At 40.5% G+C, this 22,302-nt stretch overlaps 1 protein-coding gene across 2 annotated transcripts in view; it reads left to right on the forward strand.

Moving 5' to 3' along the window:
- The first annotated feature begins 2,580 nt into the window (after positions 1-2,580).
- CPA6 (carboxypeptidase A6) overlaps positions 2,581-22,302 on the forward strand; it is a 91,831-nt gene continuing 72,109 nt past the window's right edge. Inside the window, exon 1 of one of the 2 annotated variants that reach the window (XM_054059319.1) lies at positions 2,581-2,830. In XM_054059319.1, coding sequence (XP_053915294.1) covers positions 2,601-2,830 — 230 coding nt within the window. In that variant the 5' untranslated portion in view covers positions 2,581-2,600. The remainder of the gene's footprint in view (positions 2,831-22,302) is intronic. The other variant, XM_054059320.1, reaches the window with a different exon arrangement.

Here is a 22,302-nt window from a genome sequence, read left to right on the forward strand (position 1 = left end):
AGCACAGAACTCCTTTCACTGTCCATGCCTCGAGGTCTCTGTGTGAGTTAAAAGAAATGGAGGCCAGTTTTTTTAACTAGTTACAGCAGTGCAAATCCCAACATGAATGCATTTATTCCAATTTATTATTAACCAGTATGATTTAAACTAGGGCAATGTAAACCTTTTTTAAATTCCTGTTTCTGAACCATTACGTCTCTAGTAAACATACAGCAAGGATTGTTTATTCAAGGTAATGCAACCTTCTCATGAAGGTGAGAGTTGGGACAGCTGAAAGGTATAAAACATGCTTTAAGAAACTATTTCCCTTTTTCCACTCTTCTCTGCAATTACAGGCTTCTCAATAAATGGCATGTTCTTAAGTTCAGGTACCAAATGCTGCCCACTCACTTTACATGAAGCTTTTCTTGGTTTCATGCCATGTAGAACTGCCTCTGTTTCAGCAGCCTATGTTCCTTGTAAAGTGTGGGATGCTGTCATAAATTCCACATATTGATTCACTAAGAGGACAACCATATCTCAGTCTTCTCTCTCCTTTTCCTTCACAGGCTCCCATGACCTCCAAGTCAAAGTTGCACACCAGAATCCTGGTGTTGCCAATTCCTCTTTTCAACTCCAAGAAATGGAGGAGAAGAGACGCTTACTTTCTTCCTCCCAAATTTGTTGCTTAGCTGGGTACAAGTTGTATAGCCACATCGTGTCAAGAAAGTAGGCTCACCACGTGTGTAACTTCTAGGCTTGACGACAGTGTTTTAATCCTTTCCTAGCTGCCAGCATGACGGAGTTCCAGCCCACACTCCAGTCTGCCCAGTCTCGTACTATGATTTAAACTGACGGACCAGAGAGAGATCAAGAAATCTTTATCCCCCTTGCTACCTCTACCTCTATTAAAGCAATTTTTAATATTTTTTTTAGCTATTTCTCTCTCCACCTTCTCCGCAGCTCTAAAGGATTAACTAAATTAATTAATTTAAATTAATTTCAAACAGGAAGAAGTAGCACATGTTAACAAAGATAGCGACACCTTTCTCTGAGGGTTCATTCAACATTCTTTTATTTATTTTTACCATTTGGTTTGGGTGCTTGAACTCCCTTTCCTTCTCATCTTCTTGCATTCTACTTTCAAGGAATGCTACAAAAGAGCAGGCTTTAAGACCGAGATCCACAGTCACAGAAGCCCATAATAAAACTCTCTGTAACTCCAGTGGAGCCAAAGTTTCCTCTTGAAAGCAAAAATCTTAGAATAATAGCCAAACTATTTTGCAAACAGAAACCAATAGTAAAATTCTTCCCGACTCCAATGGAGCCAGGTTTTCATGCTGAAAGCAAATATTTCAGAACAATAGCTAAACTGTATTTTGTAAACATTTCAAAAAACTAGTGTATTTCTTGATGCAAATTCAGGTACAGCCAGGATACATAGTAAGACAAGTAACTACGAACAGCATGTGAAATAAAGCAATGGCGTTTGCTCCAATATCATACTCATGCCCTCCAAAAGTCAGTTACTCAGCTTCACAGTGGCTGACTTTTTACCTTCAAATTCACCTCTGGACATTCAGTAGAGCTTCTATTAAACAAATGTGGGTAAATTTAAAGCAGCATTTATTATGAGACTGAATATTTGCAGAAAAGGTTTGGGATTTTGCCTGTAGAACATAGAAAGTGTCTTCAACAAGGCACGTACAACATCTCATGCTGAATGCACATCTATGTATAAGCACACACACATTCACCTCTGCACAGCCTTACCAGAAGTGAATTCAAGATTTTACACAGGGTATGTTGGGGGAGAGGGGGCAGGGACAGGCAGCTCAAGGCAGAGGACACGGATAATCAAACAGAAGGGAATAATCCTGCTCTGGACCAAATCTTTTCCATCTCCAGACTCTATCACACAGCCAGCTCCAGATTTGCTACCAGCATGAAAAAGAGACAAAGGAAAACGTTCACTTGCCTTTCAGCCACAGAATATGAAGTGTGTGTGTGTGTGTGGTTTTAATACAGTCCCTTTTTCAAAAAGCTCTCTGTGTCTCTGAAACAACAACAGGGATTTACAGTACTTCTCACACGTGTTCAAATGTCAGCTGGTTTTATTTGTCTACTGCCCACTCGTTCGTTTTACTCTAGAGAGGCTGAGAATCAGTTGGTTTTCAAGCACTTTTTGTGAAAGCCAACACAAAAGTATCAAAGGGGCTATCAATTTATCCCATATTGGTGTTACCTTTTTACCCCTTTCTTTAACAAATACTCCATGTGTTTTCCATAAACTACTATTATTTGCAACAATATTCTCTCCCTTTTCCTTGCCAGTGCTCTGGTGACTTACGTTTGTGCGGGTCTTTCACCCTCACCGGCGTGGAAAAGACACGGCAAAGCCCCAGTTTTCAAAAAGAAAAGCCGCCAAGTTTTTGTTTTATTTTATTATAGCAGCGTCTTGACTTTGGGCAGCACCGGTGACTCGAAATCCCCCTTTCTCCGTCCTTCGTGGTTCCTCACGGTCTCCCCGCCGCTGGTGTTTTATGTAGGCGTTCTCTCTGCCCTCTCATCACTCAACTCTTTTGCACAGCCTGCAAAATCACGGCGGCAATCCCCTCCTGATGCCAGCTGACGCCGCCCCGTACCCCTCGGCACCTGCAGGTGAAGGCTGCTCCTGGCGAACCCCGGCAGCCCCCCGCGGCAGGCGCCTCCCCGCGCTGCCGGGCTCCTGCCTTCCCCCGGCTCTCTCGCCTTCGCCCCTTTGTGCGCGCACCATGCCGCCCCGCGGGCTGCTGCCCCTTTGTCTGCTCTGCCTCCAGGCTGCGCTGCCGCTCCTCGCCCGCTACCGAGGGTAAGTGCGAACGCCTTCGGGCTTCCCTTCCAGCCGCCGAGCTGTTTGTTTGCCTGCTCCCATTCGGGGGTAGCTTGCTCTGCCGCTTTCCTCCCATAGACACCGCAAAGTCTCCGGTAGCAATAGGAAGGATGCTACCTTGGGAGTGGGAAGTTTTAGCGTCCTTGTAGAGAGACGCGTTGCGATTACGGTAGGGGCTTGGAACTTAGGTGATCTTTAAGGTCCCTTCCAACCCTAACTATTCTATGATTCCATGATTCTATGATTATACAAGGCGGAAAAAAAAAGTTTTAGATGCTTCAGCGTGCTCTGAAATGAATGAAGGTTTGTATTTTTCCTTTTGGGGGAAATTTCAGTAGAACTCTTTTCAATTCTTTTCTTTAAAGAGTTGGACCGTGTGTAATTATACTGAATGCATAAAAAGATTAACCAATAGGGGAACTTGAATAACTTTGATTAACCAAATCATAGAATATTTTGTGTTGGAAGGGACCTTAAACATCATGTAGTTCCAACCCCCCTGCAATGGGCAGGGACACGTCCCACTAGATCAATCCCACTAGATCAGTCCCACTAGATTAGTGGGATGTGTCTGTATAACATAGTTATACAGAGAGAAAAAAAGCTATCAAAATCTTACATAGTTAAAACAACCATGTAAAAAGTTGTGTGTTAAATATAAGAGCAAAATTCATCTCAGATGCCACAGTAAAATTCCTATGAACCTATGATCTTGACTAGCACAATCATCTTCAACATCAATGTAGATCAAGAGATGGCATTGCATGTGGAAGATATTCTGCTATCATATCTAGTTAATTACATATACATTTTATGCATGATTTCTCTCTCTGCACGATGCAAGTAATGACCAGCAAAATTATGCTGAGAAAAGTGACATGAGAAAGACAAATGAGGGCTTCTACCTGCAATTTCAAATGAGACATCTTTCTTCCACCCCTTTTTTCTTTTTAATTTTTGAAGTTCAAGTTTTTGTTAGAAAGGGAAAGATTGAACCAAATAGTAGTAAAATGCAATGTGTGGTATTTAGTGCTCGACTTTGCCTTCAAAGTGTCTGTTCTTTTTGCATGGTTCAAATACTTTGTTTTCAAGCAAGTATTTAACAAAATAGACTTGGGATCCAAATGAAAAGACAGTCAAATACAGGAGCGTTAGAAGGCAGCAGCGTCTTTTCACATACAGTATAAAAGTCATTCAAACCGATCGGCAAATTCCTCAGGATAAGCACACGTCCTTGTGGAAGTAGGAACTGTATTGTTATTTTTGTTTTATTAAAGTAGCTAAGCCAGGCATGGAAATTCCACTACTAAAATAAAGTTTAAAAAAACATTCCCTGAACTTCAAGGATTTGGTAATATGACATGAAGCCATTCACCACTGGGTCACTATTAGTGATAGAAAGTACTTAAACAATTGACAGCTGTTTCACCATCTCTGTTCCGTTCCTTGGGTCCCAGTATCGATGTGCACTGTGAAACCAAACTGGCCACCACTGTCAGGAGCCCTCCTGGCGGTGGCAGAAAGGAACTGGACAGAAAACTAAACTGTTCTTTAAAGCCAGGATCCTGTCTTAAGTTTTGTGCTGCAGCACTGTTTTCTCTGTCTGGAACGGGTTGAACAGTCAGAGTGTCAGTAAGACCCAATTTTTTTACACTCAAGATTACATTCAATTTGATTGCAGATAACATTAAGATGAATAATGCTTTCCCACTCCTAGTACCTAACTTTTTCTGAGCATTAGTTACATGAGCTATCTACTGATCAATGAATGAGATGTTGAAATACATATTTTAATATCCTCTAGGTTTAAGTGAGATTGTCAGTCTATAATCAAGTTTAAAAATAGAAAAAGCTGCATGCGGATTCAAGAATTGTTCCTCCACTCATTTACATGATTCACCAATTTTGTTAAACTTTCAAAAATCATTTTCTTGTTAAGCATTTTATGTGCCATGGGTGGTGCGTGAAAGACCCACCCAAATTGTCCCTGTTGATCTCTGTCCTAGCAGCTTTTGCATAGAATCTAGTCCAGGAAAATGAGACTTCTCATCATCTTCCAGAATTTGGGCAAGCACAACAAAAATCACTACTCAAAAAAAAGGGCTAGAGTTCACTATAAAAACTCTTGGTCAGTGGGCAATCATAGTAGGGAGCCAAGATACGTTTACAAGCCTTGCTGAAAATGTGGTCACATTTGTAACGCAAACCAGAATGTGTACCACATGTGTAATGCAAATTGGAAAAACAACCTGATTTTTTTTTTCCCTCGGTCTACAAATTTTTTCCATTTCCACTATCCTGGCATTATTTCTGCCCATAAAAGATGATGAAAAATTAGTATGAAGCTGGATGACGGCTTCTCCAGAATTATGAATATGTGTTGTACTTCTGAGGCATCTACCGTTAGCCCAGTGTCCTGAGCAGGTCTAATTTCCTCTGGGTGTACAGTTGATTAGAAACAGTTGAGCAGGTATTGCCATCGCTATTGACCTTGGTCATCACCCACAGGCAGATTTTTTTGAGAAAGGCAGTCAGGAGGTGAATATAGTTTTCTAATGTTCACCATTAAAAGGGGTGTTCCTTCCATCCGACTTCATTTTGTGCTAAGAAATGTGGGACAATCCTAGTAATTTCTGTTGTGTCAGAAGCTGTACCGTAGAAGGGAAAGGCATAAATATAATCAGGTCAAAAGGATGAAAGAAGAAAAAAGAAGAAAAAGAGCAACAAAAATCTTTTCTCAAAGTCAGCCTGGCACTAGGAGGCACACAGCAATTGTAGCTCTTTAGTTCTGACCTAAGACAATTTATCAGTATTGCACATGTTCCTCAAAAAATACTTCTCCAGCTGTGTTCAGAGCAGGCCAGGTATGCCATATAGGACACATCTTTAAGCAAACGTGTTCCAGATACCTTTGGGCAGTCCACAAATAGTTGGGAAGTCTCAGCAAAGAGGCAGCAGCTTTTGTGCCAACTGAGTTCTTGCAAAGAGTGAGGCACAGGTGTATTTCCCTTCTGCTGCCTCATTAAACACACAAAGGTTCAGTCTGTCTCTCTGTCCATGTGCCTACAGGAACTCAAGAGGACCTTGGAGCTACTGCCTGCACCTCTAAAAGACACTGTTAATCAGCTGCCTTACTCCAAACTAAAAAATACAGTGTGTCTCCCCGCATTTTTTTTTTTCTTTTCCCATTTGCATTCTCTTTCCAGAGGTTCCAGGGATGATAGGCAAGGGCGACACCTATCAAGCTTTGGAGAGAGTTAACTGTGGTATATTCATGAGGATTTGCTAGGAGGTCATTACCAGAGGTTCAAATGGGCAACAAGGATAACCAAATGTATGGAATGGTTTAATACCTGAAATAACCAAGCAAGCTAAGACTGTTTGGTTTCTAATAGAAACAATTTAGGACGTAACAGATGGCTACAAGCTTTGACTGACATGGAGGTGGTGGATAGAGATCAGTTGTTTACTGTTTCTTCCACTTACAAGAAGTAGGAGGTATAAAACAAATCTATTAGGAACTAGGTTGAAAAGAAATTTCTTCACCCCACTGGTGCGAGACCTGTGGAAGTCCTTGCTGAAGGATGTGAACTGTTCACAGGGATTCAAGGGGGCCTGACAGGTCTGTAGAAGGGAGAGTTACTAGGTAGGCCACTGACATCCAGCCCGGGAGGTCACTACATTGAAAGTAACTGAAGGTTGGAAGCGTACTCAGTGGTAGTACGTATACTTTTGCCTCGTTGTAACTCTTCTTTGGGTAGTTGTCTTCTGACTGTTTTCTAGAGTACGATACCAGCGCAGATGGACTTTTTGTGTATTTTTAGACAAAGTGCAGCAATCTTCCTACTCTTAGGAATCCTATGAAGAAGGAAATGGTTTCCCATTAGCAGGTCAAGATTTCTTAGGACAAAAAGGATCTCTCTCATTTGTTCTCAAAAAATCAGTACTAAGATCTTTTACTCCAGCTCATTTCCCTCCACCAGTACATAGGTTGGCGATGTCCCCTGCATTTGGTAGCTCACTTTCTGTTCTCCCAGAGACTCTTCAGAAGTGCGCCTCACCTCTGCTCTCACCTCAAATAACCAAGTTCAGGCAGAGGCTGAAAAAAACTTGGACAGTTCTTCTCTAAGGTTTCTTGCTGGAGGTTTTGGAGTCTTTTAAAATTCTGGGTTAAGGTATTAATTCATCCAAAATGTTATTCTTCTGTGGGTTGCAGTGCTGCAGGTAATTGTAATTTCTCTTGGTCAGGTAAAGTCTATGATGCATTCTTACATTATTGTGTAAAAAAATACAAAATATTCTGGGATTGATGTTGAGGTGGATAAGAAGGAAACTGAAAGCAGTAAGGAAATGTTCTATAATCCAAGCTACAATGTGCTTCAGCTGCTGGGACATAACATTCTGAAAATTGCATAAACCATCTGTTCATGTAGATAAGCACAGATAGCAAATCTGAGAGCGTTCAGCAAATTTCAAGTATTTTAATGCCCATCAATATCCCTACATACCATAGCTAAGTGCCTCTGATCCCACAATACCTTACACACAATAGCTGGAAATTGTTGTGTCTCATGGAAAAAACACATGGGAATGTGGCTAAAATGAGTTGCCGAGGGAATTGAGAAGTGGAATGGAACTCCTTCTGTGCTATTCCCTTCCACAGATTTTTTCCAAATGTTTTAATTGGGGACTAAAAGACCTGCTTTGCTGTGTAAAAAGTGTTCTTTCTCTCTGCTGCTCAGCTGGCTAAAAAAAGCATTTGGAAAGCACACCACCAGCATTAGATGGAAGTTAATCATATTCATTCAGATGGAAACCACACTTGGTGCTTCTCTGGATGGTGGCTGGGAGCTTCTAAAAGGTGAAAATCTATAAGTTTTCTGCAAAAACGATTTTAAATATCCTTTCTTCAAGTAGCCGATAATTTGGTAACCAAAGCACTGCTAAAGAGAGCACAGCTCAGTGAAATCCACAACTCTGGGACCTTCATACTCATTCTTTTCCGAACACTGCAAGTCTAATTTGTGCTTTCTCATCACATGATATTCCCCCTGCACATTAACATTTATGTTCTCCTGGAGGCAAAAAAAAAAAAGAACTACTGCCAAGGTTTGATTCTTTTTCTCCTCGTCTAAGTCCAGGAATTATAAATTTACCTTTTAAAGCCTCTCTGACTTACCCATTATAATAGAGAAATATGAAGTGTTTCAGTTCCTCGCTTTTTCCTTTCCTTTTTTTAATCTTTTTTTAATAATTGGAACAACAGTGCACATCCATATTACCCAGGTGACATGAATGCCAGGGAACGAGGCTTCCAGTTCGGTTATGGCTTAACCTAAACTGATCTCCAGGTTCAGGTCACCATATGAGCCTGGTCCCATACTTGTCCAAATTAGGACTCCATTGGACTGTGGTGTGGTTTCTGTCTGGCCTCTGCATGTAGGAGAGAGGGGCTGAGAGTAAGGGAAGACCTAAAATGTCAGGACATGGGCTAAGCTTGCATAGCTGTGAGCATTTCCTAGATTTCCTACATTAGACACAGCTTATGGTCTTCTAGTAAGAATGATTCTTTGCGAAGTGTAAGATGAATTCTAGAAAACATTTGCAGTTTTCTCATTTTTAGAAGTATGTATGTCACAAATAGGAATCAAGTATATTATTAAAGAAAATTTTTTAAAAAATCATGTTCAGGCTTGAGTTTGAGTTCAACGATTAGATTCTGGAAAAAAAACAGGATATGTTTAACATGTATATAGACAAAGATACTTACTTAAATATAAGATAATTAACATCGGATCCGTCTAGATCCACAGCCTAAAGCATCCACTTTGAATCCACCAGTTTCCATTGCCTCATGGAAATAAGCAGTCAAAGAAATGCAGCTTTTCCCGGAGATTCTGGTACCTAGCTGCAGTGAACTTCAATGCTTCTACTTCTACATTATACTCACTCCCTTCCAACTTCCACTGCTGGGAATGCTCTCTCAGTCACATGTGATATTATTCACCCTGAATGTTTTGTACAACAGCACTTAGCAGGGGGCACATACTATATAAATAACCTACATGCTGATTTTTTTTTTTATTTAAAAAAATTGGTATCTGTAGATATGTGAGCAGCTATGAAAGACATGAAAGACAAGCAGAACTTCCTTGTAGTCCAGAAGGAAAATCACAGTTGTGAAAGGAGCAAGTCTGGAAAAGGGAAGCTAAAAATTTGGTTTTCTTGACTAGATTGCTAATGATTTGTGGGCAACTCTAGCCTCATGGACTGCATAGGACTGTATCCCATACTGCACAATAAACAGGATCCCAAGGTGTCCTGAAATTCCAGTACCTGTAAAAATGTCATCCACATGTCTGAAATGGCCTTACATGCTCAAAATGAAGTAGGAAATATTTGTTGCTCTATCCATTAATAATTTCTCACTATCTCTCAGAGGTAAACTCTTGTCATCTCTGCCTTGCAGAACTGCCCTTCACTTATCTCTTCTCCTTAATTTTACCTCTGAATATATAACAGAAACTGTATTCCCTCTTCTGCTGTAGAAGGTAGTTTTTAACAAATGCACTGTGTGTATAATGTTGATGCAAAAGTCAAGAAACAAACAGATATTTTAATCATATATTGGGTGTTTGTTCAGTGGACCTGTAAGCAACACCTGCTGGGAGTATACACATAGCAGTAAAAACTGAGAACAGACAGTGCAGTTTACCATTCAGTATTTTTACTGTTCAAGCAGTATGATTTGTTTTGCTGTGAGGCAGAAGTTAAAGAGAATTTTCCTCTACACATACACGAAAAATAAACAATATTTTTGCTGTGGCTGGCCCACCTAGCTTACATGTTTATGCTACCAGTATTGCTTTTCATGCAGACAACAACTTTCAGTGAATCCTGGCCTCTCTGTTCTATTTACAATGATAAGAAGGTTTAGTGTAAAATGAGAACCGATAATTATAATTGTATATTAAATCTCTCTGAGACCCGCTGCAGGCATAACTTCTTACAGACCTTAACAGGACTTTTTCTGGTTTCAGATTTTGAGGAACAGACTTACAGTCAGCGAACTTCTGGAGACAATTAAGCCCAATCCTACTTTTTACAGGAAATTTTGATTCCGATTTAAAGGCTTAGTTCACATGGTTGAGTACAAAGATGCAGTGCTGATTTGATACTGGTGTTACAGAGAAAGTGTATGAATTTTAAGGCTGGTACTAATTTACATTTCAGTATATCAGATCATAATCAGACCTTAAACAGACGCTGATTGTAAGCAAAGCATCTGCAAAGAAAACTCTACAACTACCTTTTGTGAAAGGTAACTGAGGTTGGGTGACTCAAAGTTCTCTGAGTTGAAAAGGTATTCAGACCAACAAATGGATGGGGACAATATATTTCATTCTTTCTAATAGTTTGCACCTTTTTTGGTTGCCAGATGAGGAGGAAGGCCAAGGACCTGACTGCTTTCTTGTGAAACTAAAAGCCAGGCATTGTGTGTCACCCAGGAGGAGCCAGGATGCCCGGGTTTGGGGTCTTTTTTTTTTTTTCCCCTCCCAAAGCACTGAAGGTGTCAAGTTAGTTGAAATAAATGAACAGATTAATTCATTGAAGTCAGGCATTAGATTATATCAGTACGAGACAGGACCCTGAAAGAAAGTCAGTTCTTGAGGACAGATGTGAGAAATTGCTTTAGCCCACTTGATGCAAAACTGGTGCGCTTTGATTTACTGCATCGTACTCCTACAAGATTACCAGCAGATGCTACTGTAAAGTAGCAGTGCAGTGAAAACAGCCAAAACCCACTAACCAGGGCAGGTGATTGTGCTCCAGATGTGCATCCCCGCTCAGGGACTGTCACTCTTCTGCCTAGAGCGAGTCAATTCCATCAGCAAAGAGCGAAAAAAGCACTTTTCCCTTTTTTTTTAATTTTTCCCCGAACTTACTTTCACCTTGTCAGGCTGTAATTTGGCTGCTGCAGAGCCTCGGGGTGTTAATTTTGGCACAGGGAAGGGGCAGAAGTGCCTGGGTTTTGGTCCGTGCCTGTGTACCTCAGGCCTCTAGGTCTCCCTGTACAAATGCACTGGATACAGTTGTCTGAAACCAGTGAATTCTACACATGAACTCCAAGGACTACACAATGGTTTTGCCTTGGCAGAATTTGACTTCCTGATCAGTCCTGAGTGCCAGATTCCTCTCCAGACTGATATCAATGGAGCAATCCCAAAAGAGTGTGTCAGGCTCACAACGATAATAGTGTGGTGCTTATTTTCAAATAACCGCCTGCCTACAAGTGCAAAACCAAAGTAAAAGGTTAACCTTAATATTAGCCACCATCACGTGTGGGTTTTAGAAGCAAGGAGGCTTCATCATTCCTAATGTCTGAAGTCTTTCTTTACTTAACAGACAAGGCTGATGTGATAGAAGTTATTTTTTGTTGACACTATGTTTATTAAATAGGTTGATGGTAAGCGAACAATAGCTGTATTGGTCAAGGAAACAGAGAAGGACAATTAAATAAGGACAATTTGTTAAGAGCTCTGCCTTTTTTGTCACAGTGCAGTTTCAACAGAGAAGTAGACCTTGGGTTTGCTTTGAACTGTATAGGACAGGCAGCCAAGAACATGCTCTGCCTAAAATTTATACCAAATAACAAGAGTCACCATGTAAGCACACAGCCAAGTCTGGGCTAGTAAGCTGAATGTCTTGGAGGAATAAGCTTGTGTCTTCGCTGGTAGAACAAAGTGTAAACAGACACTTTGCAAAGGAACTAGCAAGGGAACTACAGGCCTGTCAGTCTGACCTCAGTGCCAGGGAAAGTCATGGAACAGGTGATCTTAAGTGCTATCATGAAGCACATGCAAGAGAACCGTGTGATCAGGCCCAGTCAACACAGGTTCACAAAAGGCAGGTCTTGCCAAACTAACCTGATCGCCTTCTATGACAAGTGACTCGACTACTGGATGAGAGAAAGACTGTGGATGAAGGCTTCTTGGAGTTCAGTAAAGCCTTTGACACAGTTTCTCACAGCACTCTGCTTCAGAAACTGTCTGCCTCTGGCCTGGACAGGCGCACACTCTCCTGCGTGGAAAACTGGTTGGATGGCCGGGCCTGGAGAGTGGTGGTAAATGGAGTTAACTCCAGCTGGAGGCCAGTTACAAGTGGGGTTCCTCAGGGCTCGGTACTGGGTCCAGCTCTGTTCAATGTCTTTATCAATGACCTGGATGAAGGCATTGAGTGCACCCTCAGCAAGTTTGCAGGTGACACTAAGCTGGGTGGAAGCATGGATCTGCTGGAGGGTAGGGAGGCTCTGCAAAGGGACTTGAACAGGCTGCACTGCTGGGCTGGGACCAATGGAATGAGGTTTAACAAGGCCAAATGCCGGGTCCTGCACTTGGGGCACATGAACCCTATGCAGTGCTACAGACTGGGGGAAGAATGGCTAGAAAGCTGCCTAGAGGAGAAGGACCTGGAGGTGTTGGTTGACAGCCGACTGAACATGAGCCAGCAATGTGCCCGGGTGGCCAAGAACACCAATGGCATCTTGGCTTGTGTCAGAAACAGCGTGACCAGCAGGTCCAGGGAGGTTATTCTCCCTCTGTACTCGGCACTGGTGAGACTGCACCTTGACTACTGTGTTCAGTTCTGGGCCTCTCACCACAAGAAGGATGTTGAGGCTCTGGAGCGTGTCCAGAGAAGAGCAACGAAGCTGGGGAGAGGGCTGGAGAACAAGTCTTATGAGGAGTGTCTGGGAGAGCTGGGGTTGTTTAGCCTGGAGAAGAGGAGGCTGAGGGGAGACCTTGTTACTCTCTACAACCACCTGAAAGAAGATTGTAGAGAGGAGGGCGCTGGCCTCTTCTCCCAGGGGACAAGACAAGGGGGAATGGCCTGAAGCTCCACCAGGGGAGGTTCAGGCTGGACATCAGGAAAAAATTTTTCACAGAAGGGGTCACTGGGCACTTGCAGAGGCTGCCCAGGGAGGTGGTTGAGTCACCTTCCCTGGAGGTGTTTAAAGGATGGGTGGACGAGGTGCTGAGGTGCATGGTTTAGGAAGTGTTAGGAATGGTTGGACTCAATGACCCAATGTGTCCCTTCCAACCTAGCGATTCTATAATTTTATGATTCTATACCCTCAGCAACAAAACATAGCATGTCCTGTCTTTATTCTATACTGTTATCAACAGGCTGCATCCCTGATCCGTCTGCCTGTGGTAGTGGCAACACTAAAAAATACATACGGAGGTCGTTAATGGGACATAAAGTCTAGGTAATTTGCTTTCTTTGTGAAAAATTGTATAGTTTCACCTTCAGGCTGTTCAGTTGAGGTTCTCTTGTTTTACCAGAAGTTATCTTAGTTTTGATATAATCTTAAAATCATCACCTATTCAGAAAAGCTTCAGAGGAAATCAAAGCATTGGTGTATAAAGTGTAAAAGCTTTTGCATTCGCTATGCAACAGTGTAAGAAATGTCTGAGGTCTGCCTAGAGCTGTAAGTGCAGTGGAATATTTAATGATGCACATTTTGATCCCTACTGCAAGAGCTGTTTCTGTTCAACACTAAGTTGTCCTGAGGGAGTGGCAGTTCTCCCTCCAAAGCAACTGTGAGCAGCTGGAAGCACAGGCACCCAGGTCTCTTCTCCTTAGCAGAAGGGAGACCACATCTGGTGAGGAACCCTGGCTGCTTGGCATGAGCAGTGCAATATCTGAGCATGTTGGGTGCATTGTATCTCTTGGAGGTCCCAGGTAAAGCAACATCACCTTGTCAACATCATCAACATCTGTCAGACAGGCACATAACAAAGATACTGGTCTACTCTGGCCAGATGGTACTGTGCCAACGTGGAGAGAGAAATGTGGGTCTTTCAGCCTAGCATCCAGGTTCTCCTTAGGCAGTAGGCACCATGCAGCCCGCTGGTGTTATTTTTTCTCCATCCATCCCTTTTTCCTCGAACCTCTCATCTCTTCTCCATAAGATAACTGGCGTTTTTTGTCTATGTGGTGAGTGAGGGACGAAAAGGCACCCAAAAAGTCTGGTAGTTGGCACAGGCTGCCCCTGCCTGACCAGATTGGAGAATGTTATGTAACGATTAGCACACGTCATCCACAAACAGATGGGAAAACAGCACAAAACTGTAGAAAGATTAATTAGCTTATGCCTTTGGAAGGCAATGGAAAAATGAAGTACATTCAGTTTCCTCCATGGTAAGGAGTCAGTATAGACTTGTGCTCAAGATGAGTTAAGCCTTATCTCTCTTTTTTACGAGGGTCAACCTCTCCAAATGCTCTAAAAGCTCCATGAGGAAGGTAGGTGAAGGAGTCCAGGGACCAGGAAAAGTGATTTTTTGCTTCTGATGAATGAAACTATAAGAGTGAGGAGCAAACCTGCAGATTTTACCCTGTTAGATCGCATAAGTCCTACCAAATTACAGATGGTGAGACAGTGCCATGAAACAATTCAGGGAACAGAATTGTAGAGAACAAGGCATCCACACTGTGCTTCACGAAATCTGATCTTTCTATATTGTTTTTCTTTAACCTAGCATCCATTATCTCTGCCGAAAAAAACACACGTGAGCTTTTATGTGTGGCAACTGCACTAGGGGTGGTCTTTGAATTAGAAGGTATTTGCTTACGGAGCCTGCAGCAAGGCACGCTCACTGCAGACCGCACTGTTATACTAGGAGGAAAAGCAAACAAAAGACAAAAAGCATTCTCCTAGATGGTTAAAAAGGACAGATCCAGGAAAAGTAGGAGGTCCGAGGAACGAAGTTTCTAATATTCAGGTGCCTTTTCTGTGAAGTGACATTAGTTGAGGGAAGCAAGACACAGCGTTCTAAAGGTTTGTTCCATGGATAAAGAATCTACCAGATTTCAGTTATCTTGTTATAGAAATGAAATGCAGTCTTAGTGATGGATTAGCTAACAGTTGGCCAATAAAAAATGCTAACTAATAATTCTGTGAAAACGTAGAAAATAAGCGAAACAAAGAAAGGACTTCGTGCATGAGGAAAATGCACTGGATCTCACTGGGAGGACCAGTTTCACAGCAGCCAATGGAAAACATAATCATTAGGTGCATTTATAACCAGCAATCGCCCTGCCTCACTGAAAAACATTACTTTTTTTCAGGAGAAAAAATAACACTAACTTCAAGCAAATGGAGAAAGACATTTTAAATTAGTTGTTGAATAAAGGATTTTGCTGCTTACAAGAATAAATAAATGGGCGAATTTAAGGTAATCTTTCTAAAGTAAAGAGTATTTATTTTTAAACTGCGTGACTATAAAACACCAGATGTTGTACGATGAAGTAATGTCAGAAAAAGACTGGAATCTGTTGTCTATAAGGAACAGGCAGATGCTTGCTTTGAGCAGCAACATCTTGCTCATAAAACAGGAAAGATTGCTTTCAGTGCAAGAACACCAAATACACTTCACTGCATTAAAGATTTGTGCCCCCATTGCCTGTGGGTTTGGGGTTCTTTAAGCTTAATTATTACTCATGTGAAACAGGAAAGGCGGAGTTTGAAGTTAGAGTTTATGGTGGGAGGAGTAAAAGTTGTTTTTTTTAATCTTATGGTAGGGATTAACTGAAGGAAACATTGCTTCTCGGATGAGCATGGCAGCCAGAGCCTTGAGGCCTTTCCTGTTTTGGCCACACGTTGTCTTGATGTATGGCTTAGGTCACTCCACTCTATTTTAGAAATGAAAAATTAAGTAGAACAAATGATATATTTTTCATTTGAGATGGAAAAACCAGAATTCTGATACAAACATAAAGAATCATCTCATATGCTGCTTCTTGCATAATATAAGTTTTTGGCAGCTTATTCAAAGCTGCGTAGCATGCCAGCTCCGTTTTCCATGAAACTTTATGTAAGGATATCTAGGCACAAAAAGTATAACAAGAAAGAGGCTGCAGAAATATGGAGCTGACAATTGAATGGTTTTATACAGACCTAAATTTGTGTGGTATTAATTCATATTTTAAGTTTAGCTCAGTGCGTGCAGGTTTTGCACATCACAGCTTTATAGACTGAAATAATTGGGAGTGGAAATTAATTCTCTTTATTAATTTCTCAGCGTGCAATGTAAGAAAGAGTTTACATTGTAAGTGTATATTCATATAAAGGCAGAGAATGTGATTTAAGCTGGATTTTTTTTAACTTACCTAACAACAAAATTAAACACAGCTGTGTATCTAGGTTCTGATTTTAGTGTTTAGTAGATATGTATTGTTGCTGCTAATTTCCAGAGAAAACCTTTTCAGTTTATAATTTTGCTAAACCCCATTCCTTCAAGCATCTCAAAACAGCTGTCCTCTTCTAGGAAAAAATATAAAGCAAGACTGAGGTTCAATAATGATCACAGGTTTCAAAATTTGTGCACTCAAGATAGCATAAGACAGTACAAACAGTATATATTTATTCATGTGAAATTTAATCTCTCTCTTCTAGTTCATGTCAGTCAAATTGAGCTACATCCTATTCATCTACTAAAAACTCAGCAAAATTAAATAGACCAACCAAATCTTTCCCTTCCCTCGCTCTAGTATTTCACTTTTAGATACAGAGCAGGTACGTTAGAGGCTGTATCTGATAAAATTACTGGGTGCTACAGCAGCAGGAGCAGATTTTAAGTGAAAATACTGCATGGGGGGCATATCTTGGCAAACAGCAGCTCCCTGATGGAAACAGCATTTGACATCAAAAGTTCTTGCACATAAGGCCTAGGTATGTAGTTTTTCAGTTGTCGTTTTCAAAGGACCTTTCCTTTTTCTGGCTGTGCAGGTGCTGAGCTGAGATTACAGTCTACTGTGTAAAAACCGACTCTTTTTCCTTTACCTGCCTCTCAGTTCTCACCCTCCTATGTCTACTTCATTGTCCTTGTGTCCCGTGGTAAGCAGCCTGCAGCAGCGTTCTGGGTAGGGACTGGCATTACCACCTGCGGGATCAGCAGATAGCCCCAGGTCTTTGTTGTCTTGTGTGTGCAGTATAACCAACTAATAGTAGTTTCAGCTCTAACACAGTTGTTTTGGATGGTGTATCCAGCCAGTATGACAAACAGCAGTCTATACCAGTGGAAAAAAAGTTATCTTTTTTTTTTTTTTAATCTGAATGCTTTCAATTTAGGGATTTTTTTTTTTTTTTTGGACAGAAGGCAGCAAATGCTGTAAAAAATTGCTTGTAAGTATGATTTGTTTAAGGAAGTAGCAGCTCTCTTTGGCAATTCGTTAATTTTTTTGTGAATTTTAAGCAGGAAAGAACCTAAATTGCATTTATTAAATAAATTGATAGATTCCATTTTGTATTAACAGACAAAGCTCTGTTTCTTAACATGTTGGGTTGATGTTTAAATGAGAGAGGCTGAGAAATACCTGAGTGCAAGACTACTGATACCTTCTGAACTCAGTATGTTGTTCTTCTGTATCCCTTTGGATTTTCCTGGTTTATTTGCTTGGTTTTAGTAGTTTTCTAGATGTCAGAGTTGGAAATTGTGATCAATTAAGAGAAAAGTCATCAACAATGCTGCTAAGAGACTATATCTACAGTGTTCATTTCAGTCTAAGGTAACTCACGTCCTGAATAAGCTGAGAGTATGTATTTTTTCACTAAAAATTATATGTATTTTTATACATTCACACAAATGTGTGCATCAGAATTTCTGAAATGGGAAAGGCATCCATTATACCTCCAAACCTGTTAAATCAAAGTAACATACACAAAGGTGTATGTCTTTCATACAGGATGCATGGGTAGCATGATGTCATTCAGTAAGACAGACTAAACAATCTGTCTTTTTTAGATAAAAACTCTAAAACCTTTAGAAACATTGGCTGTATCAGGTATCTGATGAAAATGACAGTAATAAATCTGAGAGGTTTTAGAGACTATTTTCCCAGGACAATTAGACAATGCCCTAGGCATTTGCTGTCTGCCTGCTGTTAGGCAGAACATGTTTTCACCATGTTTCATAAGTCCAGCTTTTGCAGCATGGAGTGTTTTCTTCTAAGAGCACAGCAGTGAATTGTCTAAAGAAAATGAATGACATAAAATCTAAAATGGAGAGTTTGGTATTTCAGTGACAAAGCCATAATACAGAAGACCTCTGCATTTGTGGTTTTTTATTGGTTTAGCAAACTAGATTCCACATTGATGTTTAACAAATAACCAGTGCTGTAAATGCTTTTTAACAATCCAGTAAGAAACAAATGTAAAGGCATGTCTCAGGACATCAGTTGTAGATTGTTAGAGCAGTGCCCGTAACGTCTGTTTGCTACCAGGCGCACCACAGGGCTCCGGCACTGAGAATGGTACTTGGCAGATTAATGGGATTTGCTGTGCTTTTGTGAGTGGGCTGAGTCTTTCAAAGTAACCCCTTCACCATCTTCCACACATTCTCCTAATAGAATAGCCAAACTCATGATGTCACATACGGTGTGAACAGTCCAAGCCATAACTCTGTTGTAACCACATCTTGAACTTTAAAAACAGAGGAATTGCTGCTCTGCCAGTTAGAATTTTGGGAGGGCAGCCAAGGTACTGCAAGGAGGTTTTTATGGAGTTACAGCAACTAATTCAGATTCCAGCCGAAAATGAATGCTCCTTAATTTGAGGAAAAAGTAATTACCAGGCAAATAGGGGAGATTTTCACAAGTTTCAGTTCAGAGCATTAAGCCCTTTTATACCTGGGTTGAAACAAAAAACCTTACCATCTAATAAGAGCCCTGACTTTTTTGTTTAGTAGAGCTCCTAAAAAGTAGATTACATTTCTTTACTTAGTAACATAAGTGACTCCCAGGCCCTACCCCATTGATTGTCTGCTCAAACAGTGTTTTTCAAGTCACACTTTTCCTTCAAACTTTCCTTTTTTGTTCATTTGGATTAAATTAATAACATTGCTCCTTATTTTCTGGGGTTTTTTACCTACCTATTGAATTACTGGGTTAAAACGCAGACATTGATTCAGGAACCTGAATAATTCTGGGGAATATTTGCTCCAGAAGTTCAGATTTTGGACAGTTGATAGTAAACAAGCTGTTTTCTCCGAAAGTTAGAAAAATCTCCAAAGTGAATGAAACTACAATGCATTTTAATTCATGTTGCAGCTATAATTTCCCGATCTCACTTCACATTTCTACACAAATGTTTGTATTATCTAGCCATAAACCAACTTTATTAAATTAAATAAGAAACTCCATACTCCATCTTACAAACATTTCTCCATAAATTAAGTCATATTGGTAACAGATTTTGAGCCTGAATAAGTCCTGAAGCTCATGAAATTGTAAGAGAAACTGTTTTAAGGGTCATTTGTCTTGTTTTAAATTGGTAAGAAAGATTTTCAACCTTTTATTTAGAAAGAAAAAAAAAAGCAAGAGTTCTTAGTTGGCTACAGTACTTCACATCAGCTTATGAATGTTTTGTGCTGTCCTTTTTGGATATCAATCACCGGACCCATAAGGAGAGTGTCAGTGAAGGAAAGAGTCTTCCAGGCATGAGACATCTGGTTCTTTGGCAGCCTGCACAGACTTTATATTGCCAGCTTTAAATCGGGCCTTTGAATTTGCCACATGCTTTAACTGATGATGAGCTGTCTGGACGGCCATGTGTTCCTGGTAGCAGCAGCTTTAACATTTAGTGTTTAGGTTTATTCCCCTCCCTTCTCTCTCTCAAGAATCTCCATATAGGTAAAGCTTCACATTCAGCCCTAGTATTTGTGGCTTACAACATTTATCCTCTAAATATGCATTTTTAATTGGTTTTCCATGGACTGGAACAAATTTGCAGTGTTGTAAGAATTATGATCTTGAATATTCCTATGCATCACCTGCAATTCTGTGCTTGCAGACATTCAAAAGAAGCAATTAGAAGAATGTTTCCCAACCCCAAGACCTTTAATACATCCACTGACTGCTCAGAACAGATTGTAAATTGTCCCATTTCAGTATATCTTCATACATGGTATTCCGCAAAGAAGCAAGGCCTTTACTGCTTTTAGAAGGTTTTTTGGAAGCTACTGTTAGGGAGAAAAAGAGTTCTGATAATATCTCTTGGATATTAAACCCTAATAAAAACAAAATTGCTTCATAGGAGCATCAGTAGTTTCCAAGTGAAGTGATCTAGGAAACAGAGGAACCAAGATAGATCATTCTTGATCTATTCCATTTGTGTATTGATTACGGCATCCTAGAACTCTTGCTCCTACATCTGACACTCCTGGGTGCACACTAGACATACATACTCTGCTGCGTGGTCTAATGCCATCATTATCATGAGGCTTTCTGGAGCCATGGAGCCAGTTATACGGATCTTAAGAATAACTTTTTTTTTGTTTTTCTTTTCTGCTCAGATGGTGCAATCAAAAATACCTTGTAATCTTAAATGTCATTGAAAATTAGTCTCCACTTTGACCATGTATACTCAAACCCAGCAGATAAATAGCCTAATGCTTTTGTTTTCCTGCACTCTTAATTTTTTAAACTACTCCTAGAGTCTGCAGACTGTTAGAATACTCAAAGTCAGTGCTGACTGAGGAAGCAGAGAAGCACGAGGAAAGAGCACTGCAGCTGAGACTCCTCTCTGGCTCTATGTGCTGTTTATCACAGACATCACTGACTTCTCTTGCACCCCAGAAAAATATTAAATGCCAGTATGTTAGGCTGAGTGACAGTCGTTTTCATACAGATGCCTTCTAACCTCTATAGATAGACCTTCTCCAACTGTATTTGTTGTAAAGATGCGAAACCTTCTGTCTTTATGCTTAGTCCCTCTGACTGCTCACCTCTTCATGTCCAGATTCCCATTTTCTACTTCTTGATGTCTGTTCCTGCTGAGCCCTGCCCCAGACCTTTCCCCTCACTGCCTCCATCTTCAGTGCTCTCCGTGCTCTTTGTGGCAATGATGCTCCTGCTTCTCTTCCAATTTTGTGCTCATTTAGAAATCACTACTGCCTTCAAACCTTTGACCAATCACAGGCCACAACAATGGATTATGAATCTTTATTCATAATCTCATATAAAAACCATTGTAGTGTGCTCTTACTAAGTATGCTATTAAACTGATTAAACTGATAGTTTCACCTATAATATTGGTATCAAAGGGAGTATAAATAAAAGGGAGTATAAATAAAAGAGCTTCTGCTTCTTCCCCTGTTTTCACTGTGAATAACAAGGGAAGTCAACAGCTATTCTGCTCTTTAGCGGATGCCCACAGGCAAGTTTTAAGTGTTGCTCATTAAGTGTGAGCATTAAGGAGAGTTACAGCATCAGGGATCTCTTCACTTTCACATCCAAAGTGACAGCAAATGGCAAGCTAGCAGTCATCCTGCTTTACTCCCTAAAGCAGGCATGGGTCTGGAGCATTTCCGTATGGTACTGTATTTGTCTGGTCATGTGTGATAGCACGGTCACTAACAACAGTAATAACACTGCACGAGGCTGCCACTTAATGCTGTGGCAGACTGTCTTAAGCTCTAGCAGACTACCAGGCTTCCTGTGGACAAATAGCACCCAAATACTCATTCACCTTGGGAATTAGGCATGTGTTTGCTTTACCTACTGAACTGATAGCTTCTTTGTTGCACAGTCCATTCTCTTGGCACTTGACCTTCAGAATAAATGTGAAACACAGACTTTGGAGCATATAAAGAGCCTTCAAAATCTACCAAATCACTTCATAAAATCCATCACTCTTGGCTAAAGGTACTTCTGAATTTAAGGCTGACATTTGTATGTTACTCAGAAACAGCTAAACATGAAGACCGAAAAGAGGAAGGAAGCTAGAAGCATCAGAATTAGCAGTTAAACTTTTACAGCCCTTAATTTTAAAAGTTAGCCTAATGGCATGAGATTCTAAAAGTATCTGTACTGAGGAGAGAATTTATGGTCTTGAAAGCTGTGTTCATGTGTAGCTGCATCATTAACATATTTAACAGAGAGGTTTTGAAGAAGAGTGCTTTGGTTTCATTGGCACTTGCTTAAAACTGTAATATTTCATGTAAGACTCTAATGTGGAACTGAGAAAGCTTATTTTACACATTTAAGTACGTACTGACTTTGATAACATTCAGATCTCAACACTTGTGTAATGTAGTGCCCCTGTAGGCAGAAAACATCTGTCAAGTAGAGCTGGTAAAAACAAAAGTTACTCTGGGTGTTTTTTGATGAAATTGGCCTTTAACAGCATAGGAATTCTGTGAGAGTATTTCCATGCATTCACTGGCCCCAAAGAAAAAGCAGCTGAGATATTTAAAATATCTTTCAATAAAAATCTTCTGGATGCTAAATAGATTGACTTCCTTCTTCTTGTTTCTCTAGAAAGAAATTCATTTCCTGAGTAGTATTGGCAAATCAGGATTTATCTCAATTATGACAAAAATCTGAAGGTGAAAATTCCATCACTTGAAGGCAGGATGAACACTTGTAGTTCATGTGTTAACGACAAGGATCTG

Source organism: Cuculus canorus, chromosome 2, assembly GCF_017976375.1.
Source record: "Cuculus canorus isolate bCucCan1 chromosome 2, bCucCan1.pri, whole genome shotgun sequence".
In the NCBI taxonomy this organism is placed as follows: Eukaryota; Metazoa; Chordata; class Aves; order Cuculiformes; family Cuculidae; genus Cuculus; species Cuculus canorus.